Genomic DNA, 23,481 nt, shown 5'->3' with positions numbered 1-23,481 from the left:
GTGCAGTACGCAATGCAATCCGATCAGTCTGCCTTTTTGACGTTTTTTTGACAGGTTTTCTCAGATTTTCACAGATTTCGATTTTCACAAACCTCCTCGTTTTGCAAACAATGACAACAACACCGATCAATGCGATTGAGGTGCTGACGCAACTGCCAAGCGACATCCAGTCGACGGTGCTCTCGTTTCTGTCCCCCTCGGACCTGCAGCAGCTGCGACTGAGCAGTCGCGGGCTGAGCAAGCTGGTGGACGAGACTTCGACGCTGTGGGTGTCGCGCTACACTGCGAGCTACGGCAACGTCAACGAGTACATTGCCATCCTCAACAACAACCTGGGCTTTGAGCTGCCGGCATTCGTCCCACAGGGCGGGTGGAAGGGCGCCTTCATTGAGCGCCAGATCCAACAGCAGGACAGCAGGGCAACGGACCTCGTGGCGGTGGACGCCAGGTCGGCGTTGACCAGAAGCGAGCGACCCGCCGGCAGCAGCGATGGTGCATCAACGAGCGCACAGGCATCTGCAAGCACCGCCGCGACTGCCGGGACTGCAGGGGCTGCTGGGAAGAGCGCGGCCGCCGAGGACGAGACGACCCAAGTCATCACGCTGCATGCGAATCCCGCCTCGAGTTCAATGCTGGTGGCAAACGCCGAGATTGCACAGCCGAGATTGCACAGCCGCTGTTTGTCGAAGCAGAAGGGCTTCTGCGCGAATGTGAAAAGGACGCCAGCGATATCGAGCCAAAGCTCGACAAGATTGCTGCAAATCTCATGCGCGTGCTGGAACTCGTTCCGGAACATGCACCGACGTTCCATCTTCTCGCGTGTACACCCAGCCATGCGTTTCATCGAATTTTGCGAAGAGGTGGATGCAGATTTCGAGCCCGTGCGAGGTGAGAGGTTTGGTGGTTGTTTTTTGGACGCTTGACGTTGAATTTTGAATGGATCTAACGCGTCTTGCTGCGTGATGCAAAAACGCCAACAGAGCTCAAAAAGCAAGTGCTATCATTGATTGAAAAGCAGACAGAAACAGATGGTAAGGGAGCCGGTTTCTGCTAGGTGGCTTGGTTCGAGCAAAAACGTCTGACTTTGCGTGTTTGCTCTTTTGGAGACCATGTTGCCCTTATTGTCGACGACTATCTTAGCGAGGATTTGCAAGAAGTCCTAACGCGTATCTTTGCACGCTTCGACCGAGACGGAGACCACGCATGGAACCGGTGAGTTGCGCTGAGCCATTTGTCGCTTGTCGAGTTGCTACTTGGTGCTCACACCCTTCTGGATTGCCCTCGTAGACAAGAGCTGGACAGCTTTGTGTTTGCCACAAACCAGCAACACGTTACAGATCAGTTCTGGCGAGCCATCCGGCAAAACTTTACCTGCAACGCTCGTGGACACTTGCTTCAAGAGGGGCTGTTTGAGTTTTACTTGCGGCAAACGCTGGATGATCCTGAAGAGACGGTAACCATGCCCACACCAACAGTTTTGGCTTTGTTCGAGCATGCTGTACTGGTTTTTTTTGTTTCAAGTGTCGAGATTCTGACTGTTTGCAACATTCGCCTTTTTTTTTATGTCTGGCTTCAGTGGAAGGACATGCGCACGCACGGGTTTGACAGCTTTTTGCGCTCGGACGAGACTGCACGTTCTGCCTAGGTCCCCAGCAGGCGCTTTTTCTCTTTGCCTGCTTTCGAGCAAGTCGTTTGAGTCGTTTGTAGCTCTCTTCATCGAATTCACTTCCCTTCGACTGTTGTTGTTGTTGTTGTTGTTGTTGTTGTTGTTGTTGTTGTTGTTGTTGTTGTTGTTGTTATTGTTGTTATTGTTGTTGTTATTGTTGTTATTGTTGTTTTGGTGATCTTCTCATTGTTGATTTTTACAGTTTTTTTCCCCCATTTTTGTGACAACCAAAAACCGCACTTTTTTTGGTTTGAGGTTTTATTTTTTATTTTTTTTATTGTTGTTCGCTGCTTCCAAACTCAGACTTCAACAAGCACGCAAAAAAACAACTCACAACAATCTCATCCATGTCTGTCTCACCCAACGGCGGCGGCGGTGGCGGTGGCGGCGGCGGCAGAGTCAAGCGCAGTGCGTCGGAGGATGATGATGCGGACTGTGAATTGACCGCCGCTGTTGCTGTGCTCCGAGACAAGCAGCGCGAGCTCGACCGCGTCAACAGCGACCTGCACTTCTACCTTCAGAAGATAGAACAAGAGCAGCAGCAACAGCAGGATGCAGCAGCAGCGGAGGACGCCGTCCAAGCGGTCGAGCAGCTCGCGCGTCTCAAGGCCGAACTGACGCTCTCCCTCGAAGCCCTGCTGCAGCAGCACCCGCAGCTGAGTGACCACGCGGCAGCAATAGCATCTGGAGGACGAAGAGAAGCAGGAGCGAGCTTGGACAGGAGGACTGCTGCGGACTATCCCCCTTCGCCCAAGCGGTGGCGGCTGGACGCTGCTGCTGCTGCTGCTGCTGCTGCTGAACAGTCCCAACTACAACTACAGGAGGCCCAATTACCACACAATGGCTTGCTGATGGCAGATCAATACGCCGGCCACGTCCTACAGAATGACGACCAGCGGGACGCGCTGCATGTGCTGGCAGCCGCAGAGCAGGAGCACCATCTCGCGCTCCAGCAGAGTCATCCCGAGGCCCACTTGACATTGATCCAGGCCGTGGCGGAGGCCAACCATGTTGCAGTCGCCCATCTGAGTCAGGCAGCTGCGGCTCCGACGGATGCACAGAATCTGCTCCTGCAGCAAGCGCTGTCGGACGAGGCGTCGTTGCCGGGGATTGTCGAGTACTCTCAGATTTCGTACGTCGCTGAGCAACCCGAGGCATCATCCTCATCATCATCATCCAGCTCCAGCGGGCAGCGGAATCCAGCAGCTCGCTCGTTGCTGCGAAACCAGCTGCTGCTTCACAGCGAGCGACACGGACATCGGTTGACGCTCCCACCCTCCACGGCGTTGTTCGAGCCCACAACACCCGTCCGGTCTGGCCCGCTCGGGATTGACGATTCCGAGTTTGATGCGATCGACGTTGTGCCGGCCTCGCCACGGCCGTCCGCGGCCATGCACCAGCAGCAACTGTACCAGGAGGCCACCCGATACAGCAATTACGGCGACTACGAGAGCTTTGAATCGTCCGCAGCGACGGCGGTTACCAGTGGAAGCATCATGCTAGCCCACGCTCGCTCCTCGTCCTACTCGACACGAAGAACGGGCTACATTCCAGGCAACATGAACGGCGCATTCTTTTCGGAAGTGACCATCTCCACAGGCCCAACGGCGAGCTTGCAGCCGCCAGAGCTGTCGCTGGGCGAGCTGCGAACAACGTCAGAGTGGCTCAATGCTGGGCGCATCCTCGAGCTTGCCCAGCAACACAGCGATATGGGTATGATGGCACCTCCAGCCTATGCTGAGCAGGGAAATGCTGGGTTGTGGTTGTAGCTATCAGGGCTGTTTGTTATTTTGCTTTTTTTGTATTTGTATGCGACAAGGGCTTCATTTCAGGGTTGATTTCTCTGTCAAATTTCGATTGTTTGGGCTCCGGACAATGTGATAGTGTGAATGTTTGTCGACGACCAGCGATTTGAACAGAAAAAGACGAAAAAAAAACGTAGCCCCAAGCCAAAAATCTTGACAGTTGACAACAAAACTATCTACAAACAAACAAAGCAAACCTTTACACCAACGATAACTAATGCGAAACAAAGCAAAATTCCAACCAACGGGCTTTTCGTCAAGTCTGACGGGGAGTGTCAATTCCCTTGTCGATGGTAAACTTTTGCAGAATCAACACAAAGTCACGCATCTGGTCGCAAAAGTCGCAGATGGCGGCAATAATTTGCTCATCGGTGACATCATCGCGGCGCCTGAGTTGTGCCATGAAAGTTGAATACGCTGGTAGTGAGAGCAAGGCGACCTACGAAAGAAAACACACCAAAAGGAGTTGAGAAGTGAGCGTGCTTTCATTTCTGCAGTCAAACTTGGCAAGCCACCAAAGAGCAGGGTACATTGAATAGGCCTCGAGACACCATGCCATAGAATGGCTCAAGAGATTGCTGATATGCTTTGGTGGCAGCGACAGAAACAACTTTTTCGCCCTTTCCAATGTTGTCGAGAAATCCTATCACAAACTCGAGGGCTCTGCGCGCAAGAGGTTCCAGCCCATTCAAGTATTCGCAGTGAGAAGCATACACTCGACGAATCGTGAAGCCACACAATCGAGACGACAAGTACAACAACAACAAATTCTGTACCGTTTCAGCCACAGCAGTCCAATCGCACAAGACTCTGCATTTCGATGCGTGCCGGCGCGCACCTCTGCGTCGACAATTCGCTGCAACGTCAGACACCGTTCTGGAGCTTGTTCGAATCGCAGTTGGAGGCGCTGGGGATTTTGACACAGGGTAAACCGGATGCGTTCATTGTGAGAATCCAGGCAATGTTTCCCCGCCACCTCCAAAATCAGCAAGCGCTCAGAGACGATGCCTCATCTTGGGAGCATACCTCAATGTTATTCGCCATGTCGGCTTTGATCGGGTAGAATGTCAACATTCCAAGCGTATCTGCACACCAAGGAACGAAAGCGTTGATAAGTCAATAAGAGTCAATAAGCCCACTCAACATGTGGAGCGAGCATGCACTTGATACTGAAATTCGCTAACTGCGCAATGACAATGACAACAACAACAACAACAACAACAACAACAGCTCAGCGTAGCGGTAAGCGGCTTTTACCAAAGAGCGGAATGGTTGCGTGTACGGCGTTGAGGAACGGCAGCGTTGCAATTCCATAGTCACCGCCAATGGGAATGTCTGCGAACGAGTATGGCATTGTGTCAAAGAACGTCGCGGGTTGCTGCGGCGCGGCGGGCGTCGCTGCTGCTGTGGCTGCGGCTGCTGGCTGAATGTCGCTCTGGCTGAGTGGAAGTGACATTTGAACAAATTGCTGTCGCCCAGAAAGAGAGAGAGAAAGAGACTGAGTTTTATTTAGCAAATGGATATGGAATAGCGGAGCAAAAGAAAAGAAACATGGGGGGGGGGAATTACAACTGGAATGGATGAATTTACGAGAAACAAAGACCAGATGCTCGCGTCGTGCAAAAATGTTGAACTCCATGATGCATTGTGCACAACACACAGTCACACAGTCACTTTGACGAGCATTCATAGGAACAGAATAGAAACAGCATGGCATGGCCGATTGCTTTTTTTTTTTTGTGTGTTTTCAAAGCTTGGCCTTGGCACCCTGGAGAACCTTGTCGAGCTTGGTAGCAAGAGTGACGTTGCCCTTGACCTTGAGCTTCCCAGACATGAATGCCTGCACAATAGCACAAGCAACGCATGTGAGTGCAAATTGATTCAACAGCAACTCTCACAGACTCGCAAAACCACCTCCCTCTGTCCTCCCCGATACCAATAACGAATACCAATACGCACCTTTTGAGGATTGATCGTGCCAGCAACAAGGGCCGCAAAGTCTTCGTCGGAGACGGTAATGGTGCAGCCGGGCGCGGCGGCGGCGGCCTTGGTGACGGAGCCGGCGCCGTTCTTGAGGTCGATCGTCCATTGCGCAGCGTCCTTGCCACCCTTGGTGATGTTGAACTGGTACACAACGTTGACTTGCTGGACGAGTGCGGGCGTGGCGGCGACGCGGCGACCAATTTCGGCAAATAAGCCGTCGGAGACAAGACCGGCTGATGAGGCTGATGATCCAGTCGCTGGGCCAGCAGCAGCAGGAGCAGCAGCAGGGGCAGCAGGAGCAGCGCCAGACTGGGCAGCGGCAATCGCAGCAGCAGCTTCCTTGGAGTACTGCTTGAAGATGCCCTCGAGCTTGGTGGCGAGCATAATGTTGCCCTTGACCTTGAGCTTGCCACTCATGAAGGCCTTCTGAGCCTGGAGCTTGCCCGAGCCGAGCGCAACAAAGTCGTCGTCGGACAGCGTCACGGTGCAGTTGGGCGCAGTTGCAGCACCCTTCGACACGGAGCCAGCGCCCGTCTTGAGATCGACCGTCCACTGGGCGACCTCCTTGCCGTCCTTGGTAATGTTGAACTGGAAGATCGAGTTGACCTTCTTGACGACGTCGGGGTTTTCGGGGATGCGGCGCGCAAGCTCGTTCATGAGCACCTCTGAGAGCAGTGTAGCAGGCATTGTGTGTGTGTGTGTGTGTGTGTGTGTGCGAGAGAGGTGTGCTGTTTTGGTTGAAAATGGGAGGGTGAAGGGAGGGACCGACGGAAAGAGGAGACTGAGGTGGATGGACAAAATAGGACGAGTGATTGAAGGGAACATTGAATTGATCTCGTTGAAGAAGAAGAGGGCACTCTCTAGTACAACAACACGAGGTGGTGCACAAGCAAAAAAAAAAAAAAAAACGAACAAACAAACAAGCAAACAAGCAAACAAGCAAACCAACAAAAGGGCAACGGAGACCAAAACGCGACTACAGTACCGCACGCTCTTCAGTTTTGCAGATTTGGATTGGGGTGGCGTGCAGGATCGTCAGGCAAGCTTTCGATCAGATCGACGCTGCGACCGAGGGGAGGAGCATAGGAAAACAAAAACCAAATACACCTGCACCAATACTGTACAAGCAAAGGTTCGACTGAGAAAATCCTTTCAATTCCACAGCTCTTGCCCCCCGTTGATCTTGTGTGCAACCATTTCCTCATCGAACACTTTCGAACTCGTTAAATACGGACAGCTTCCCACTTCCTTTTTGAGATTCACTCCTTCTTTCTCAGCAACAACAACAATGGCTCAATAATTTTTGTTTTTCACGCTCAGCGTTTTCCTTCAACGTTGATCTCGGTGCCTTTCTCCCCCTCCGTCTTGTCTGGCCTTACCCTGCTCTTTTCATCTCTCAATTCATTTACGATGCAAGCTATTCACGCAGCTTCATCGTGTGTGTCTGGTTCCAATCGGTGACAGCGATGTTGCAATCCTGTTGCAATCCTGTCTGTCGTCATTTCTTCCACTTCACTTCTCTGTTGATCCATCCGCTTTTTGAGCTCTTCTTTCGCTCAATTCAATGATCTTTCTTCAATCCCTTTTGACATCAAGCAATCTCTGAGTCGTTCCAATCGCGACCAAGATGTGATTCATTGACCCTTTTTTGGCTGCATGTCGTCATTTTGCCTTTCCATCTTTTCGCTCTGAGCTCTCTTTCGCTCAATTCTACCATACTTTTACATACTCTTACATCAATCCATCTCTGTGTCGTTCCTTTCTCGACCCAAGACGTGATCTCTTTTTTTTTTTGTTCTTGTTCTTCCTTGGCTTTTTTGGTTTTTGTTCGTTCAACAGCAAAACAAATGTTGTCGCGAGCAAAGTATCCTAAAAATCTGAGAGAAAAACAAAAACAAAAAGAATCATCACGGCTGAACGAAAATGCCGCCTACTACGACCACCGGTTTTGCAGCACCAGCAGCCAGCTCCACAAGCGAGGTTGGCTCGACCTTGTCCGAGTCCTCCGTTGCCGCTGGCGTTGGATCTGAAGCTGCAACCGATTTCCCGGCAATGGATTCCTTGCTGGACAACTTGCCCACTTTGTCCACTTTACCCACTGGCACTCCTACCAATCCCAATGATCCCCGCATCACGACCATCACCGAGCAGCTGTCCGCCAGAGGCATTGCGTTCATGCTGCACCATCATGCTGCCTTGGATACCGTCGAGGCGTGCAAGGCGTACCGCGACGCCACCGATGCCACTGCCAATCCCCACTTTGGCTACTGCAAGAATCTGTTTGTGCGCGACAAGCGTGGCGCACGCTACCTCATCGTGGCACACGAGGACACGACCGTTCACATGCCGCACGCGCGGCGCGTTCTCAATGCAGCCCGCTCCTTCTCGATGACCACGCCCGCCGAGTTGCTCGAATCTCTTGGCGTGCTGCCGGGCTGTGTCTCTCCCTTGGCCCTGCTGACAGACTTTGTCCGGCCAGCTGGCGAGCGGACTGTGAGCGGCGTTCTTCTGGATCGCTCCTTGTTTGCCGAAAAGTATTCGCACCTCTTTTTCCATCCGCTCGTCAACACTGCGAGTATCGGCCTCTCTCCCGCGTCCTTGTTGTCCTTTTTGCAAGAACTGGGAGTCCCAGTGCTGCTTGACGCGATGAGCGAAGGTCAAGCTTGATTGTGTGTTTTTTTTTTTTGTTTTTGAAGTTTCCATGCTTTCCGCGCCTGTTCGTGTTTTTCTGCCTCATTTCGTTGGCAGTGTATGTGGCTTTGTTCTTCTCGAGGATACAATGATCCTGCATTTGTTCAAACATATGAAGCATTGAATGGGGGCAGCTCAGTCGTTTGTCTGTTTCGAATCGCCGAGGCGCTCACCATGGATTGGACAGCCCGCTTTCACGAGCAGAGTCGGGACTTTCCAACCTCTGACGACGATGCCTCCGACAATGCTGCTGATACCCACGGACAGAGCGAGAGTCACCAGGGCGGATCAGCAAGTGCTCGTTCCGGCACGCAAACGCATGCGGCGGCGGTGGTTCGGTCACCGTACTTTGGTCACCACAAGCACGGGACTGCTGGTTCAAGCTCGAGTGCAGATCGTGCAATGACGATGGAAGACGAGCATGCAGCCGAGCCAATGGACGAGGGGGACGCCGCGGAACTCGGATTGCACCAACAGGACGAGGACGAGGACGAGGAGGAGCTTTGGGAGCAGGTCGGACCGGCTCAAGAGGCGGACGACCACCCGCATTCAGAGCAAGCGGAACAAGATGCAGAAGAAGCAGAAGATGCAGACGAAGCCGAAGACGCAGGGGACGAAGGTGAGCACGATGAAACTGGAAGCGATCGCCGTCGCGCGAAATTTCATGATGACGCGCGCGCTGGTTGCAACAACATGGCTTTGTGCACTGGATTGGGTTTGTTGTTGGTGATGGATGGTTTAAGCTGGGACGGGCACAGCGACGGGATGATCGTTGTGGCGATTGTTTGCCTCAGAATTGGCCACACCAGCTCACAATGGCTTTGCGCTTCAATAGGCACACTTCCAAGCGATAGAATTACCAGCAACATCGAACTGTCCTTGTTTGTGGAGAACCCGGCGAATGCAAAGAGGTCGGCATGTCCACTTCCATCGCAATGTTATGTTCTGCTCGTTCAACTTTGATTTTTCATCGGGCACCTTTGTTTGTTTCAACAACAGACGCCTCACGGAGAGGGAACAGCTGCAAAAACAGCTCGCACAACAAGAAAGAGCAACTGCCAAGATATTGCACCGAGTGCACCTTGCGTGCCTGCTTGCCAACGCGTTTTGGCGCAACCTGCTCAGCAACGACGAGACAATCAGGGCTGCAGTGTTGTCCGTCGTTCCGGCGTCGTTGCTGGCACAACGGCGGGATACCGACTTTTTAAAAGACGCTGCTCTGTGGTATCGTGGAGCATTTCGGGTGGTGCAGCGGCAGCCACCGCCACATCGCGCCCAGTTGCCTCTACCTGCCCCAGCAACCATGGACGAAACACGCTTGATTCTGCAAAAGACCCTCTTGCAAACGATTGCACAACGACAAGGCTTGCGCGGTGCACTCAGCATTGTCTTTACCGCTCTGCTTCGAGCACTCGATCTGGACGCGCGGCTCGTTGTCTCGTTGCAGCCCATGTCTTGGAAGCTCCCTGTCGCGACTGTCCGAGATCGTGTGCTTGCCACTCTGGAGGAGCTGGACTCGATTCGGACTGCTGGAGAAACGCGCCCAAATGCCAAGTCGACGGCGACGGCTCGCTCATCGGAAGCGGAAGCACCGCTCGTACACACTCTCACTCCATCTTTCTCCTCTCTCGCTGAAACCCACCCACCGTTACTGCATTCAACAACAACCGCGTCAATGGAGAAGGCCAATGCAACTGTTGTTGACAGCGACGACGACATTCAGATCATCGCCTCCGTCCCGGCTCCAGCTCGTGTCAAAACCGTGTCGGTAGCAACGAATTCCCTTCTTGCCGGACAAATTACTCCTCCCACTTCCTTTTCCGCGTCAGAGTCCTCTGTCAAAAGCAGCGGAGGGTTTATCCTGGCTCCTCCGCTCGAATCGGAACGCTCTGTCGTTGTCGACCAAGGTCGCACGGACTCTTGGTCTGAGGTCTTTCTGCCAGACCTCGATTGCTGGGTCCCGATTGACACGGGCCCGTCCGGCTTTAACAATCCGCTGGAGTTTGAGCGGCACGCGACCGCTCCACTCCAGTATGTTCTCGCGTTCGAGGAGAATGGTCGTGCCAAAGACGTGACCGCGCGCTATGCCTCACAGTGGCTGCGAAAGACGGGCCCGTCGCGCCAGCGACTGGATGCGGGTACCTGGTTTGCCGACTTGCTTCGCAGCCCGTTACTAAACCGTTCCGTGGATGCTATGCGCGATCAACGCGAGGATGCGCAATTATCAACGAGCGATCACGCCAAGTCGCTGCCAACCACGCTGCAGGATTACAAAAACCACCCTTTGTACGCTCTTGAGCGCCATTTACTCAAGTACCAGGCCATTCACCCTCTGGGCAAGCAGCATGCAGTCGGCCTTTACCAGGGCCAGAATGTCTATCCACGATCGCACGTCCATACTCTGCGCACCCGTGAAGCTTGGCTCAAAGACGCCCGCGTCGTCCGCGACTCTGAGCATCCCGTGAAGGTCGTCAAAGCCAAAGCAAACCCCAATAGTAGTCGGGCTGGTAGCAGCAGCAGCAGCAGCAGCAGCTCCACATTGCTTTCGGGCAAGCGAGCTCGAGACAGTGACGACGAGAATGACACACCGTCGGCCGGCGCGGCTGATGCAGACGAGCGTGCAGCGGTGCCACTCTTTGGAGAGTGGCAGACGGTGCCCTACGACCCGCCAGTCGCCGTCGGCGGGCGTGTGCCTTGCAATTCGTTCGGAAACGTTGATCTGTACCAACCATCCATGATCCCACGAGGATGCGTCCATCTCGAACTCCCCAACGCCCCACGATTGGCGCGCCAGCTCGGGATCGATTTCGCACCAGCTGTGGTCGGATTTAACTTTCACGGTGGCAAGGCCACACCTGATTTGCGTGGCATTGTCGTTTGCACCGAGTTTGCGCGCACGCTCGTCGATGCATGTGTCGCGGACGAAGACCGCCGCGCGCAGGATGAACTGACCAAGCGCCGCGCAAGCGTGTATGGCATGTGGCTTCGACTGACACGAGGTCTGCTTGTGCGGGCGACATTGCACGAAAAGTTTCTGCCAGAAGACCCAGCTGCAGCGTCAAGTTCCAAGCAAAAGCCAGCCGACATTCTGCGCGTCGCCATACCGGATTCCGTCCCGCTTCTCGAGCGCGTCGCGAAGGCCTTGCAACAGCTTCAGGTGAGACAGGTCAAGGAGGCGCACGAGGCAAAGCTGGCGACGACTCCCGCTGCCTTCTCTAAAAAGATTGCGCCCTACAAGAAATCTCGGAGCGAGCAGGCTGCTGGCTCGACCGACGAGGACTTTGAGCAGGCGTCCGCGCCACTCCGTATTTCACAGCGGCGCAAAGCTGTTTCGAGCAGCGAATCGGAATCCGATAGCGAGGATTCCTTCCAACGGCAGTCTGCTCGACGCTCAAAGCACTCCCGGCGATAAAGATTTTCTGCAAGAGATGCTACAGCAAAAGTCAAGTTCATAAATATCCATTGAATGCACTTTTGAGTTCAAACCAATACACAATAAATCGAGACTCAAATCTCAAAACTGAAACCGCGCCAGTCGTGAATTGTTTTCCCGCCAAATTTTACATTGCAGGCAATGCAGGCAGCAGCACGGCCAATGCGCTCTTCAGCGTCGCAGCCAACAGTTCAAACAAATCGAAATAACGGGGCCTCACCAGCAACGCCGCAGAAGCCCGGGGCGAGCCCAATTCAAGGGACGAAACGGCGGCGCGTCGTTGACGATGATGATGATGATGACACGCCTCGCAGCTCGGTCGCGTCGTCCAGGCCCAGCAGCAATGCCCCCGATGAGGGAATCATCATGTCCTCGGACAACACCTGGCAACAAACAGTATCGGCAGCCACGGTGCTTGCGAGCGACAGGCCCTCCTCCTCGAGCTCAAACCCAGCCCTCGCCTTGGGTGACTACACGCTGTGCGAGCTTCTCGGCGAGGGCGCCTTTGCAAAGTAGGTGCCGACTCGGGGGTTTTGCCCATCGTCAAGAGGTTGCGTCATCAGCAAATGACAAAGTGTTGAAGTGCAAAAGGGGAGGGGTGTTGGGGGTTGGGGAAATCGATGAAACAAACAACGAAAGAAAAATGGCGGGAAAATTTTGATCGCTTGTTTCAATCTGTTTCAATCGCTTTACGGAACGAAGGGATGATTCAAGAGATCCGACTCTAAAACTGTGTACACCTCTGATCGCTCACTTGGCTCTGGTAGAGTCCATCTGGGCGTCCACAAGATCACTGGCGAACGCGTCGCCGTGAAGGTCATGTCGAACAAGCACTTGCAAGAAGCGCGCAAGGAGATCGGTGTGCACAGCATGCTCAAGCATCGCCACATCATCTCGTTCAAGCACATCTACAGCTCACTCACCTCCATATATCTCGTCTTGGAATATGCTGCTGGCGGCGAGCTGTTTCACTTGATTGATCCCGAAGTTGGCATTTCTGCCGCCAGTGCCAAGTTTACCTTCCATCAAATCCTGCTTGGCATCGAGTATCTCCACTCGATGGGGGTGGTTCATCGAGACATTAAGCCAGAAAACATCTTTTTAGATGGCGTTGGCAATGTTAAAATTGGCGACTTTGGGCTTGCCACGCTCTTCCGCCACGACGGCACAGAGCGGGTCCTCACGACACGCTGTGGGTCTCCACCCTACATTCCGCCCGAGGTCGCTGCAGGGGTGCCCTATCGAGGGCCTCCCGCTGATGTCTGGTCTTGTGGTGTCGTGCTGGTCGCGCTTCTCGTTGGAGGTAAAAATACGTGTCGCACTTTTTTTTTGTTGTTCTGGAAGTCGGGGGGGGGTGCTTTTTCTCTCGTTGACACTGTTTCTCACGAGTACTTGTCGTTCTGATGTCCCATGCCTGTGCATTCTTGTGCATTCTTGTGCATCATGTTCTCGTTCTCGACTTCCGCTATAATTTTCTCTGAACGCTGCTGCTCCAGCCCTGCCATGGAGCGAGCCGACGCTTGCTTGCCCACATTTTGTTAACTGGTACAACGGCATCACGACCGTGGGAGTGTGGACTCGACTGCCGACCGACGTCATCTCGTTGATTCAATCCATTCTGTGCATCGATCCCTTGAAACGAATCACCGTCGCAGCCATCAAACAGCACCCGTGGTACACGCAAGTGACGCCCGTTTCACGTCAGGCCACCGACGACATGTTTTCTCAGCGTTTCGACGCCGTTGCTGCTCTCGATCTGGACTTGGACGACAGCTTGGATTTGCCGTCGTCAGACCCATCGCAGGGCTCTTTCTCTGCCAGTCACAAGAAGCGGCCCTCCCACTTTGGCAGCCAGCCTGTGCGGAAGCCCGAGCAACTCTCGCAGCAGGTGCCCCATCGCCCGCTGTTCAGCCCTCCTGGTCCCGCCTCGCCAGCAGCGCACATCCACAAGCGCGAACGTACAGACGTGGCTTCCACAAATCCCGAGACCCGAACTGTGGCGTGGGACCATTCCACCCACCTGGCATATTCTCGCGATGACTTGGACTTGGGCAGTGCGGAAGTCAACTCCAAAGCATGGGCTCTGATTGGTGACAGCGACCCTGGCGATGGGCCCAACAATTCGCAACCGTCAGATTCGACTCCAGGCTATGGCACGCAGGGCACCCAGGCTTCCCTCATTTCCCGCAAAACCACTCGCTATCTGGCAAAGGCGTCGCTCAACGACCTGCTGACCGAAATCCAAACCGTATTGCCCAAGCTGTCTCTCAAGCGACACAACACTCAAAAGCATCAGGTACACTTGTCGTTTTGATTTGGGGATTGGCATGGAGATCTTGTGGCTAACTTGAATTCTTGTCTTTGTTGCAGGTGATTTTGGAAAAGATGCATCGAGACGAGCCACTACGCATCGTGGTTCGTTTAATGCCAATGACCAATCGCACAGTACTGATCGACTTTGCTCGTCTCACGGTATGTCTTCAGATCTCGAGTTCTTGTTTTGCGGAACGAGTGTGCAAAGGGGTTGCATCCTTGCGTGACCTTACCTCGAGTCGATGGTCTGCAACTTGTCCTTTGTGGTTGGTAGGGAGACGGATTTGAGTTTATGCGATGTGTCAAGCTCCTTCACGGCGCGATCAAACACTTCTTGGTTCCAGATCTCTAACAAAGAGCTTTTTTGCGATTGTTTTTTTTTTCTCGTTGATGAATGCCACTGTGTATTTGCTCATATAAACCCCCGTTCTCAACGGCACACCAAACCAAGCAGTATCTCGCAATGACTGCGTGCAAAATCGGGATGTTGTTTCACTCTTCTTCTTATTCTTCCCAAAACAAACAAACAAAACAGTTTCGTTCGGATCAATGTCGTCGAGTTCCACGTATCTCGAGTGCCACAACCGCGCGAAAAACCAGCACAAGTACTGGCAAATCACCATCAAAGGGACTTCGACGCGTGCGCACTTTGGCCGCGTTGGCACGGTCGGTGTCGAGCAAGTCAAGGTACAAAGAATCAAGTTCAAAATTCAAAATTTTGGTGTTCTTTTCCAATCTTACAAGATTGGCAGGAGTTGCCAACCTCGCTTTCTTTTGTAGTGTACTCATTTGAATTTGGCTTTGGTTTGAATGTGGTTGAATCGTGATCTTGTCACCGGTCTTGCTTTGTTTTCACTCTCTGCAGCGGTTTAGCACCAAAGACGAAGCCGAGGATTATGCGAATGACATGCTCAAGCAAAAGTTGCGAGGCGGATACCGCGTTGCCCAGCCGCCAGCCGGAGGACACGGCGCCAGCAGTGGAGGCAACGACAATGACGATGGCGATGATGGCGACGGCGATAAGGACGACGACGATGGCGCCGATGACGAAGCGGATGATGACGATGACGAGGATCGCCGACCAGCCGGCAAGACCGCAGCAGCCAAGAGCCGACGCTCCAACAACAACAAGCGCTCTGCTGCGAGTGCCAACGTCGCAGACGAGGACGACGAAAACCAGGACAATGAGGACGAGGACGGAAATCCGAGCACCAGGGCACTTGCAGGCATGACATTCTGCCTGACTGGGGCAATGTCGGTCACTCGCAAAGTTATGACCAAGCTCATCCAACGCCACGGCGGCAGGGTTGCGAATACTGTCACTGGCGCAGTCACGCATCTGATTTCGGCGGTCGAAGGCACGTCCAAGCACGATCGCGCTCTGCTTCGTGATGATGTTGCCATCGAAAGCGAAGAGTTCATCCACGATCTCATCTCCAAGGCGATCAAGAAGGCCAAGCAGCAAGCATCGGCAAGCACCAGCAAGGCGTCGACTTCCGCCGCTGCGAAATCTAGCAAGGCGCAGCCTGCCGCTGCGGATGCTGACGAGGATGATGGCGGTCGCGAGCATTGCTCGTTTGGTGCCCAGTGCTACCGCAAGAATGCTGCCCACCGCAAGCAATACTTCCATCCTGGCGAATCAAGACCAGTTCGGCTGCCGCGGCTGCACCTGTTGCACCTGTTGCACCGCTTACATCAACCGCGGCTGCAGCACCCACCCCGATGGTTGTGGATGCACCTGCTGCTGCTGCTGCTGCTGCCGCCGACGATGGTACGGACGTTGAAGATGATGCAACAGATGCGGACGACAGCGATGCCGGCCATAGCTCGGGCTCGGACGCCTTTGTCAGCGAGTCCTTGCAGTTGGATAACTGGGACGACGATACCGCCAGTTCGTCGACAGCGGCTGCTTTGTCCAGTTCGAGTGCCGCGCCCGCTGCAGCTGCCGCAGCAGCAGCACCTGCCGACGAGCCAACCGACGACCGACCGCAGTGCCAGTACGGTGCGGCTTGCTACCGCCGCAATGCCAAGCACAACGCGCAGTTCAGCCATCCCAAGCTGCTGACGGCCTCCCCCGCCAAGCCTCCAGCGCAAGCGTCGGCTTCTTCGGGCAAGCGCGCGCATTCTGAGGATGAAGCCGATGGCGGCGCCGACACCAAGCCCGATGCTGCATCCGCAACTGCAGCAACAACCGCCGCCGCCGCAGGTGCTGGAGCCCGCAAGCGTCTGAAAATGGACCAGTTCAGCGACGATGACATTGACGATGCCGCTGCTGGCCAGGCGAGCAAGGTGGTTGAAACGACAGAGTCGCTGGAGCGCCAGGCGCCTCGCGATATGCAGGAAGGCGACTCGATCGAGATTGCCGGTGCTGGCGCGCGCAACTACTTTCTCAAGCTGATTGGCGGAGTGTACTCGTGCACTTGTCCGGCGTGGCGCAACCAGTCGAAAGCCATCAACGCACGCACCTGCAAACATGTCATTGCAATGCGCGGTCAGGAGGCCGAGGATGCACGGCTCGCCGAAGCAGAGCAAGCCGGCGGAGATGCCGACGACGACGACGGTGGTGATGCGCGCTCTGGCAAAAGACGGGCCACCTCGCGCCCGTCCAAACCGCCCACATCGTCCTACACGGTGGCTCCCGACTTGCTGCTGGCCCACAAGTGGTCTCCCGACCTTGCGGTAGACTTCAAGGGGTGGTTTATCTCTGAAAAGTGGGACGGCGTGCGCGCGTACTGGGATGGCTCCAAGTTTGTTAGCAGGCTGGGCAACACATTCCATGCACCCAAGTGGTTTACGCAAGGCTTGCCCACAGACTGCACGCTCGACGGGGAGCTGTGGTGCGGGCGCAACAAGTTCCAGCAGACGGTCAGCATTGTCCGTCGCAGCGACATGTCCTCGGACTGGCAACGTGTCAAGTACCTCGTTTTCGACATTCCCTCGCTGAAAAAACCGTTCGAGAAGCGCATCGAGCATCTCACGCAAGTCGTCTTGCCGGCCGCAAACGGCTCCACGTACTTGGAGATTGTCGACCACGTCCCGTGCAAGGGCGACGACCACATCAAGAAGGAGCTGCAGCGCGTTGAAGCCCTGGGCGGCGAAGGTCTGATGCTGCGCAAGCCCGGTTCCATGTACGAGGGTCGCCGCTCCATGACTCTGCTCAAAGTCAAGTCCTTTGAGGATGCGGACGCCAAGGTGATTGGCCACAACCAGGGCTCAGGCAGGCACCAGGGTCGGCTCGGAGCCCTGGTCTGCATTTTGGCGGACGGGACTCAGTTCAATTGTGGTTCGGGGCTGTCGGACCAGGTATGTGAAGGATCCGAGTGGTTTTGTGTTGCGAGGTGCTTTTCAAAACTGTTTTTTTTGTGGGTGCTTTCTTATCTGATTGTGACTCACCATGCTTGATGGCCGACTTTTACAGCAACGCAACAAGCCGCCGCCGATTGGAAGCGTCGTCATTGTGCGTTACCAGGAGCTGACGGCTGGCAAAGTCCCACGATTTCCAGTCTTTGTCGGAGTTCGTGCCGACGCTGTCTGGCCCCCGCAGGCTTGAAAAACAACATCCACTCTGGCATCACGCTTGCTGTTTGAAAATAAAGCATGCTCTTTTGACTTGATCCAGCGCTCTGTCAACCGCTCTGAGAAGATGCGCACGGTTTGCCTACTCTTGAAAACCAGGTGTTCAAAGACAGCCTTTTTACTCGTTACACAACCGCTGTTGGGCTCGCCACACGATAGCAGCAAAAAAACAACAACAACAACAACAGCTCGAAACTAAAAGGAGGCAGTCAACGCTCACAGGCTCCACAGTGCCTTCACAGCATGGGTAATGCCAACATCCGAAAGATTAAAGTAGATGAGGCTGGCAGCGGTGGCGAGCGTGAGAATCCTGAGGGCATTGTTTGCCAAGAAGATGGCTGGTGGTTGGGACGAAAACCAAAAATCAATGGGTGCAGTGTCAGACACAGGAACGAAAGCTCTTCCACAAGTCACAAGACAAAAAAAGAGCAAAAAAGGAGCAAAAAACAATTGCGTACCAGGCTTGGGGTGCACGTAATCTGTGATGAGTTGGTGGAGACCGAAATGGCCATGAATGGGAAGCTGTCACAAGAACATTCAAAGAATCGAGCGTCAGCAAAACAGAAATCGCCAGCCAGTGCAGCGAAAAACAACCCCATCCTCCGTCCCGCTTCCTCACCAGCAGAGCGAGAGCCATGTCGACGGCAATGTGCGGGTAGACGGCGGCGGTCGGGATGGCGACCAGCAGGCCAATGGCAACAACGCGCTCAAACTTCCAGTGGCTGGACTCTTTGCCGTGGGACGCTGCAGAGCAATAAACCAAGTCACAAACATGCAAGTCAATTGACCACACAAGACGACGAGGAGGAGGGCCATGTCCATGTCCATAGACGATGATGATTTTTCTTCTTTTCTTCGGCTTTTTACCTGCAGGAGCGGAAGTGGATGCGAAGGCGACGGGTGTCCGTGCCTGGGTGTGAGCTGCGGAGGTCACCGGAGCTCGCAGCATCATGCTCGAGAAGGGCGAAGCGGCACGAGCAGCAGCAGGAGCCGCAGCAGCGGGGAGCCGAGCTTGGGCAATAGAAGCGGCAGAGCAGAGAGCGCGGGCAGCGACCGGTCGGCTGGCCAGGATGAGCGAGCCTGCCAGACAACAACAACGAAAGCAAGTGTGTTAGAAGACTCTCACAGTCGACCGCCATCCCCACCTCCAATGTAAGTGAGTGGAGTGAGTGGAGTGAGTCGAACAAAGGACGGGATCGCTCGTTTTCCGTTCCTCGCTTCTGCTTCTGCTTCTGTCGTCGTCTGTCGTCGTTGCCCCCGCTTCCTCAATGCATTGGATGACGAGTGCCACGAGTAGTGGAATGAGAGTCGGAGGGAGTGAGTGTGGGTGGGGGGAGAGGAGGAGGGAATGATGATGGGAGCAGTTTGGTTACTAGCGCGGGGCAATGCCAAGCGAGCAAACAAGGACGACATTTCGACGAAGAACAAGAACTGAGATCACTCAAGGTGAATTAGAATGGGAGGAAATGGTGATGGTAATAGCGAGTCAGAAAGCGGGAAACAACAACGAAATCAAGTGGAAAATAAAGAAAAGAGAAACGAGAGAAAAAAAAAGAAAAAAGAGGAAAGGAAAAGAAGAGCGCGATTGCGAGAATCTGAGAAGGAGAGAAGGTAGCGAGATGCGAAAAGCGAGAGAATATACTATACGTCAAGATTGATGGCTTCAGAAGCGAAGGAATCAGAGAAGGAGAGAGATTGAACGAAAGAACGGCAGACAGAAAGGAATCAACTTGAATGTTCGAATATTGCATGTGTTACATGGCGAAAAAGACACACGCTGTGTTTATTCAATATGGAGCCGAGCATTACTTAACAGGCTACCTTGAGCCACCACCTAGTCACAGAAGAGAGAAACCAAAAACCAGCATCGTAACTTTAGTTTTTTGCCTTTTTTTGTTTTTGTTTTTGTTCGTGTTACGCGCGGGACGCACTCAGCGCTTGAATAAGCCGATTCCGATCGCTGATGGACTCGCCGCTGAGCATCATGGTCAAGATGTCCGACTCGTTCTCGACATCGACGACGCGGGGACCAAGGGCACGCACGGCGGCAAGCTTTTCTGCGGCAAACTTGAGCGAGCAAAGCACCGAGCCGACCTGCCTGGCGGTAAACATGTAATTGTTGGCAGCGATGCGTGTAATGTCTTCGCGCGTGCGGGGGTTGTCGCTATCGCGCAGCCGAGCGAGCAGCGTGGTAAACTCCTCTGCGGGAATGACAAGCAGCGGCGGCTCGCTGCCATTCTCCTCGCCGTGGCCGTTGCCCGAGAACAAAAAGGAGACGGGCGATCCGCGAGTGGACGTGGACGGCGACGTTGTGAGCGAGCGGAGCAAATCGGCCGTGTCATTGATGGAGGCGCTGTTCGAGACTGCCGAGGGGGTGGCAGCGGATCCAAGACCTGCTGGCGGAGAGCGGTGTTGGTGCTGCTGTTGGTGCTGCTGTTGGTGCTGCTGCTGCTGCTGCGGCGGAACGTCGGCCGCTTCCGTGAAGGAGATTTCGTGAGGGACGGATTCGACAGTGTGCTCCTCGACGCTAAAGGCCTGCGGCGCCAAGCCAAACTCGGACGCTCGCATGATGGACGCAACACCAAGAACAACCACGTCCTCTTCTTCGTCGAGCTTGGAGAGGGAGGCGGTTGATGACAGCGGCCGGGAGTATGCCTGTGAATCGCGCTGGTGCTGCAGCTGCTGGTGGTAGTACGACGTCGAGCTCGATGACACGAACGAGGACGCAGATGCAGCACTCACCGAGGACGAGCGGCTTTGGCCTTGGCTTTGGGCGGTGGGCTTGTTGGAGCTTGGCAGCGACGAGGTGCGGGGACCGAGTCCACCGCTGCTGTTCGCTGTATTGCCTTGGTTGTAGGCATCGCTGCCCGTATTTCTACGCGGTGCAGGTGCAGCAGCGAGAGCAGCGAACGGAAGAATTGATCCGTACGACGCTTGGCTCGCGTTGGTCGCGGTGCTTGTTCCCAACGACGACGCTTCGCCCGACAGTCCAGAGGTAGCAGCAGCAGCAGCAGTAGAAGTAGTAGTCTGTGCGCTTGAATTCTGCTGGTTGCCTGGGGTTGCTTGAGTAGCAGCGGTCGCAGCGTCGTTGGTCAAAGTAGAAGTCGAGTGATCCGAGCCAACGGCGCCTCCCACAGCGCCACCCGACTCTGAGCCAGCAGAGCCAGCAGCAGTAGCAGCAGTAGCAGCAGTAGCAGCAGCACTCGGTGGGCCGGCAGAGGAAGGGACGCTCGCTGCGAACGCGCTCGACTGCAGCGGAGGGGGTCGCTGGGGGACCTGCTGTTGCTGCGGCTGCGGCTGCCGTTGCTGTTGCTGCTGCTGGTGTTGCTGCTGCTGGTGCTGCCAGTGCTGCTGTGGGTTTGGAGCGCCGGGACCAGGGCTGCCCAGAATCAGCGACCGCAGACTGTGCAGCTGATCGACCAGCCGCTCAAAGTGCATCTGCTCGTGGAAGTCGCGCTTCTCGAGCGCTGCAGCAGCCACAGGGGGCGAAAGTGACAAGAAGGGGGTGAGGTGGTCAGTGAGGTGGTCAGTGAGTAAGCAGGACGAGCCAATCGCAGTCAGTCAGTAAGCTTGGTCGTTTGGAGCGACTCACCTTCTATCCGGACGAGGAGCTTGCGCTGGTGGTCAATGTGCTTGGCGAGTGCGGCGGCGACGGTGAGCGGCGGCTCGCTCGTTGGTGGCGCTGGTGGAGCAGAAGCCATGATGATGATGATGAATCAAAGATTTGGGGCAAAAGAGGGACTGGGGTTTTTGTTTTGGAACGGATGTGGACAGCAGTAGAAATACACAGAGAATACGAATACAAGGACATAAGAAGGTGTGGAGGGAGAGGGTCGGGGGAAAGGGCGAAGAGCGAGTTACGGAAGCAACAACATTTTATTCGCCACGACAGTCCTACGGAGTGGATGGCCAATCAATAGGCAGATCAGGGAAGAAGAAGCCAATTTCACGCAGTGCAGATGCTTTGGAATCTGGCCAACGAGGGGGGGGGGAAAGCGCCAAGAAAAATAAGCGGGTGGATTTCTTCGTTCAAAACATGCGAAAAATAGCAAAGGCGGACTGTTACCTGATCCGTGGAGACTGTTTCGTGTATCTGACAATCCGTAGATGGAGCGTAATGTGTTGGGCGAGTTTTGTCTTGCTCTGTATCGGTCGCAGCATCCACGATGAGCCGCTCGCAACAAAAATACAGAAACTGAACAACCAATCAAACCAAAAACGCTGTTGAACGGACCGTGCTGGATGCGTGGGGCCCATCAGCAATCGCCAGTATCGTATCGCATCTTCTCGTTCAAGTACCATTGGCTGCATTGGTCCACTGCCAAAAGTCACACACACAATCGATTCAGTCAATTCGTCAACGATGTTTCCTGTGCTTCAACCCCGTTAAAGCGTGCCCCAGAATCCTCCCGTCATCATGATGTATGGCCCAACTGTTTGCCGTGAAACTCGCTTGCTTTTGTTGCTTATGCAGCACGACTCACCTTGACATGTATCCAGTGAGCCGGTTGAAGAAGAACTTGCCGTGGTGCTCTGCGTAAAACCGCTCTGCATCCGCGCGCGTCCACCGCACGACGGCCGAATGCTTGATCTCGAATCGATGCTCTTGAATGACGTCCATGATGGCCTGGCAAAGTCAACAAACGTCCGGGTCATTCACATACATGCATGCACACATGGTAGTGAGAATTCGAGCGGCGGTTTTGGCAGTGTCACCAACCTCCCACCGCGTCGTTGTTGTGGGGCTTACCTGGACGCGAGCTGGGTTGGCAAACAAGTCGGGCTTGATCACGGCGAGGGTCAGTTGCCGGGTCGCGGCGGCGGCAGCAGCACTTGCAGCCATCAGTTCGAGTCAAAAACAGCTAAATCTGAGAAGACAAAAAAGGACGACTGAGACAAAATCAGAGACGATCCAAGCTTGGAAAAGTTAGGACGGCATATATCACAGCTATTCATTTAGCACCTTCTCAATAGGACAGTGTATGTGGACAGCTCGGCATTGACGTTGCATTGACTTTGCATTTTGCATTGGGAGCCTTGCTTTGGTCCCGTGCAGTACTTGCCAGTCGCCAACACTAATGTGCACACTGTTCTACTATATTATTACTTGTCCTCCTTCTGAGACTATTTCTCAGCCGCTCAGTCCTTGTTCGTTGTACGGCATTGTGGCTGTTTTTCTCGTTCTTGTCCCCTTCTCTTCATCGCTCGCTCACTCATTTCATCCCACATTCACAAACCCAGTCCATTCTCAAGACTAGACATGGGTCGACGAAAGTCCAAGCGCGCAGAGATCAAGACCAAGAAGGCCGGTCCTGGCCTCGAGACCCAGTTCAGCTGCCCCTTCTGCAACCACGAGCGCGCAGTCCAAGTCAAGATGTGAGTGCGTGTGTGTGTATGAGAACGAGGCCCCTCCCGAATGGCTTGACTTTGGGGGAGAGGGGGAGAGGGGCTTTGGACAGGGACGGCCTTAATGCGCTTCCATTGGAGATCGTTTCCCCCCCCCCCACCTATGATATGATGATGATGGTCGTCCAGCATGCGTTATGCTATGATCGTGCTCACTTTTGCAAAAAACGATCCTGGAATATCCTCTTGTGACAGTGATTTGCAACATAGCACTGCTCAAGCCAAGTGCAACTCGTGCACAGAGTCGTTCTCATCCACACAAGTCAACTGTATGTACTCGCAATCGACATGATTGAAAGAGCTTTTGAAAGTGGCACATTGATGCGTCAGCTGTGGAGCTCTGAGAACCAAGCAAAAACCAAAGCTGACCTTTGTGCTGTTGGCCGATTTTCTTTGTCTTTGCCTCACGCAGACCTGACGCAACCTGTCGATGTCTTCCATGAGTGGATTGATGCTTGCGAAGCTGCCAACGCTGGGAAATCCATAAATACAAAATCAATGCATCCGCAGCTCTAACCAGCCGAGGTTTAAAAATTTCGTCATTCTGCAGAAACAACACCTGATACGCGTGTGAAACTCGTTCGCACAGTTTGTATCATCAACTGTGC

The 23,481-nt window shown here is 54.3% G+C and overlaps 11 protein-coding genes across 11 annotated transcripts; 7 read left to right on the top strand and 4 right to left on the bottom strand.

The window, feature by feature from the left end:
* The first annotated feature begins 34 nt into the window (after positions 1-34).
* CAOG_03278 (hypothetical protein) lies at positions 35-1,771 on the top strand. The gene is made up of 5 exons (XM_004364060.2): positions 35-888; positions 981-1,031; positions 1,107-1,212; positions 1,288-1,453; positions 1,577-1,771. The coding sequence occupies exons 1-5, from the start codon at positions 111-113 to the stop codon at positions 1,643-1,645; spliced, it is 1,170 nt and encodes a 389-aa protein (XP_004364117.2). The 5' UTR covers positions 35-110; the 3' UTR covers positions 1,646-1,771.
* Positions 1,772-1,792: 21 nt separating this feature from the next.
* On the top strand, positions 1,793-3,590 carry CAOG_03277 (hypothetical protein). Its single transcript, XM_004364059.2, has one exon. It carries the CDS (start codon positions 2,014-2,016, stop codon positions 3,433-3,435), a length of 1,422 nt encoding a protein of 473 aa, XP_004364116.1. The 5' UTR covers positions 1,793-2,013; the 3' UTR covers positions 3,436-3,590.
* CAOG_03276 (hypothetical protein) lies at positions 3,451-4,952 on the bottom strand. Its single transcript, XM_004364058.2, has 5 exons — positions 4,729-4,952; positions 4,498-4,556; positions 4,248-4,378; positions 4,002-4,134; positions 3,451-3,910 (listed from the first exon to the last, which is right to left on the bottom strand). The coding sequence occupies exons 1-5, from the start codon at positions 4,925-4,927 to the stop codon at positions 3,728-3,730; spliced, it is 705 nt and encodes a 234-aa protein (XP_004364115.1). The 5' UTR covers positions 4,928-4,952; the 3' UTR covers positions 3,451-3,727.
* A 17-nt stretch (positions 4,953-4,969) lies between these two features.
* CAOG_03275 (hypothetical protein) lies at positions 4,970-6,224 on the bottom strand. Its single transcript, XM_004364057.2, has 2 exons — positions 5,431-6,224; positions 4,970-5,311 (listed from the first exon to the last, which is right to left on the bottom strand). The coding sequence occupies exons 1-2, from the start codon at positions 6,139-6,141 to the stop codon at positions 5,219-5,221; spliced, it is 804 nt and encodes a 267-aa protein (XP_004364114.1). The 5' UTR covers positions 6,142-6,224; the 3' UTR covers positions 4,970-5,218.
* A 504-nt stretch (positions 6,225-6,728) lies between these two features.
* CAOG_03274 (YbaK/prolyl-tRNA synthetase) lies at positions 6,729-8,253 on the top strand. The gene has a single exon (XM_004364056.2). The coding sequence runs from the start codon at positions 7,378-7,380 to the stop codon at positions 8,119-8,121; it is 744 nt and encodes a 247-aa protein (XP_004364113.1). The 5' UTR covers positions 6,729-7,377; the 3' UTR covers positions 8,122-8,253.
* Positions 8,254-8,278: 25 nt separating this feature from the next.
* On the top strand, positions 8,279-11,655 carry CAOG_03273 (xeroderma pigmentosum group C complementing factor). The gene is made up of 3 exons (XM_004364055.2): positions 8,279-8,764; positions 8,981-9,056; positions 9,145-11,655. Exons 1-3 carry the CDS (start codon positions 8,320-8,322, stop codon positions 11,555-11,557), a joined length of 2,934 nt encoding a protein of 977 aa, XP_004364112.1. The 5' UTR covers positions 8,279-8,319; the 3' UTR covers positions 11,558-11,655.
* Positions 11,656-11,944: 289 nt separating this feature from the next.
* CAOG_03272 (5'-AMP-activated protein kinase catalytic subunit alpha-1) lies at positions 11,945-14,332 on the top strand (the record flags this gene model as incomplete). The annotated part of the gene is made up of 5 exons (XM_004364054.2): positions 11,945-12,090; positions 12,346-12,881; positions 13,075-13,874; positions 13,949-14,050; positions 14,166-14,332. 5 exons carry the CDS (start codon positions 11,945-11,947, stop codon positions 14,241-14,243), a joined length of 1,662 nt encoding a protein of 553 aa, XP_004364111.2. The 3' UTR covers positions 14,244-14,332.
* Positions 14,333-14,440: 108 nt separating this feature from the next.
* CAOG_03271 (DNA ligase) lies at positions 14,441-17,441 on the top strand (the record flags this gene model as incomplete). The annotated part of the gene is made up of 4 exons (XM_004364053.1): positions 14,441-14,578; positions 14,757-15,478; positions 15,541-17,194; positions 17,310-17,441. 4 exons carry the CDS (start codon positions 14,441-14,443, stop codon positions 17,439-17,441), a joined length of 2,646 nt encoding a protein of 881 aa, XP_004364110.1.
* Positions 17,442-17,562: 121 nt separating this feature from the next.
* Positions 17,563-18,936, bottom strand: CAOG_03270 (hypothetical protein). The gene is made up of 5 exons (XM_004364052.2): positions 18,841-18,936; positions 18,335-18,547; positions 18,087-18,211; positions 17,926-17,989; positions 17,563-17,805 (listed from the first exon to the last, which is right to left on the bottom strand). Exons 1-5 carry the CDS (start codon positions 18,878-18,880, stop codon positions 17,684-17,686), a joined length of 564 nt encoding a protein of 187 aa, XP_004364109.1. The 5' UTR covers positions 18,881-18,936; the 3' UTR covers positions 17,563-17,683.
* A 260-nt stretch (positions 18,937-19,196) lies between these two features.
* Positions 19,197-21,196, bottom strand: CAOG_03269 (hypothetical protein). Its single transcript, XM_004364051.2, has 2 exons — positions 21,060-21,196; positions 19,197-20,934 (listed from the first exon to the last, which is right to left on the bottom strand). Exons 1-2 carry the CDS (start codon positions 21,166-21,168, stop codon positions 19,382-19,384), a joined length of 1,662 nt encoding a protein of 553 aa, XP_004364108.2. The 5' UTR covers positions 21,169-21,196; the 3' UTR covers positions 19,197-19,381.
* A 1,531-nt stretch (positions 21,197-22,727) lies between these two features.
* On the top strand, positions 22,728-23,389 carry CAOG_08686 (hypothetical protein; the record flags this gene model as incomplete). The annotated part of the gene is made up of 3 exons (XM_011271995.1): positions 22,728-22,843; positions 23,069-23,142; positions 23,286-23,389. The coding sequence occupies 3 exons, from the start codon at positions 22,728-22,730 to the stop codon at positions 23,387-23,389; spliced, it is 294 nt and encodes a 97-aa protein (XP_011270297.1).
* Positions 23,390-23,481: the final 92 nt, after the last annotated feature.

This window comes from Capsaspora owczarzaki, assembly GCF_000151315.2.
Source record: "Capsaspora owczarzaki ATCC 30864 unplaced genomic scaffold supercont2.4, whole genome shotgun sequence".
In the NCBI taxonomy this organism is placed as follows: Eukaryota; class Filasterea; order Ministeriida; family Capsasporidae; genus Capsaspora; species Capsaspora owczarzaki.
Note: the sequence above shows the minus strand (reverse complement) of the source record. Positions and strands in the feature narration are given on the sequence as shown.

What these genes read in the sequence shown, in the direction of transcription:
- CAOG_03277 (XM_004364059.2), top strand. Translation starts at nt 2,014, where the DNA reads ATGTCTGTCTCACCCAACGGCGGCGGCGGTGGCGGTGGCGGCGGCGGC.
- CAOG_03276 (XM_004364058.2), bottom strand. Translation starts at nt 4,927, where the DNA reads ATGTCACTTCCACTCAGCCAGAGCGACATTCAGCCAGCAGCCGCAGCC. An exon ending in ACATGGCGAATAACATTGAG is followed by an intron (nt 4,379 to 4,497) that starts GTATGCTCCCAA and finishes CAAAATCCCCAG; the next exon opens with CGCCTCCAACTGCGATTCGA. An exon ending in TGTCTCGAGGCCTATTCAAT is followed by an intron (nt 3,911 to 4,001) that starts GTACCCTGCTCT and finishes TTTCTTTCGTAG; the next exon opens with GTCGCCTTGCTCTCACTACC.
- CAOG_03270 (XM_004364052.2), bottom strand. Translation starts at nt 18,880, where the DNA reads ATGTCGTCCTTGTTTGCTCGCTTGGCATTGCCCCGCGCTA. An exon ending in CTTGGCATTGCCCCGCGCTA is followed by an intron (nt 18,548 to 18,840) that starts GTAACCAAACTG and finishes GTTGTCTGGCAG; the next exon opens with GCTCGCTCATCCTGGCCAGC. An exon ending in ACATGGCTCTCGCTCTGCTG is followed by an intron (nt 17,990 to 18,086) that starts GTGAGGAAGCGG and finishes TTCTTGTGACAG; the next exon opens with CTTCCCATTCATGGCCATTT.
- CAOG_03275 (XM_004364057.2), bottom strand. Translation starts at nt 6,141, where the DNA reads ATGCCTGCTACACTGCTCTCAGAGGTGCTCATGAACGAGCTTGCGCGC. An exon ending in GCACGATCAATCCTCAAAAG is followed by an intron (nt 5,312 to 5,430) that starts GTGCGTATTGGT and finishes GCTATTGTGCAG; the next exon opens with GCATTCATGTCTGGGAAGCT.
- CAOG_03273 (XM_004364055.2), top strand. Translation starts at nt 8,320, where the DNA reads ATGGATTGGACAGCCCGCTTTCACGAGCAGAGTCGGGACTTTCCAACC. An exon ending in CGAAGACGCAGGGGACGAAG is followed by an intron (nt 8,765 to 8,980) that starts GTGAGCACGATG and finishes GCGCTTCAATAG; the next exon opens with GCACACTTCCAAGCGATAGA. An exon ending in AACCCGGCGAATGCAAAGAG is followed by an intron (nt 9,057 to 9,144) that starts GTCGGCATGTCC and finishes TTTCAACAACAG; the next exon opens with ACGCCTCACGGAGAGGGAAC.
- CAOG_03274 (XM_004364056.2), top strand. Translation starts at nt 7,378, where the DNA reads ATGCCGCCTACTACGACCACCGGTTTTGCAGCACCAGCAGCCAGCTCC.
- CAOG_03278 (XM_004364060.2), top strand. Translation starts at nt 111, where the DNA reads ATGACAACAACACCGATCAATGCGATTGAGGTGCTGACGCAACTGCCA. An exon ending in AGATTTCGAGCCCGTGCGAG is followed by an intron (nt 889 to 980) that starts GTGAGAGGTTTG and finishes AAACGCCAACAG; the next exon opens with AGCTCAAAAAGCAAGTGCTA. An exon ending in AAAGCAGACAGAAACAGATG is followed by an intron (nt 1,032 to 1,106) that starts GTAAGGGAGCCG and finishes GCTCTTTTGGAG; the next exon opens with ACCATGTTGCCCTTATTGTC.
- CAOG_03269 (XM_004364051.2), bottom strand. Translation starts at nt 21,168, where the DNA reads ATGGCTTCTGCTCCACCAGCGCCACCAACGAGCGAGCCGCCGCTCACC. An exon ending in GCTCCTCGTCCGGATAGAAG is followed by an intron (nt 20,935 to 21,059) that starts GTGAGTCGCTCC and finishes TGGCTGCTGCAG; the next exon opens with CGCTCGAGAAGCGCGACTTC.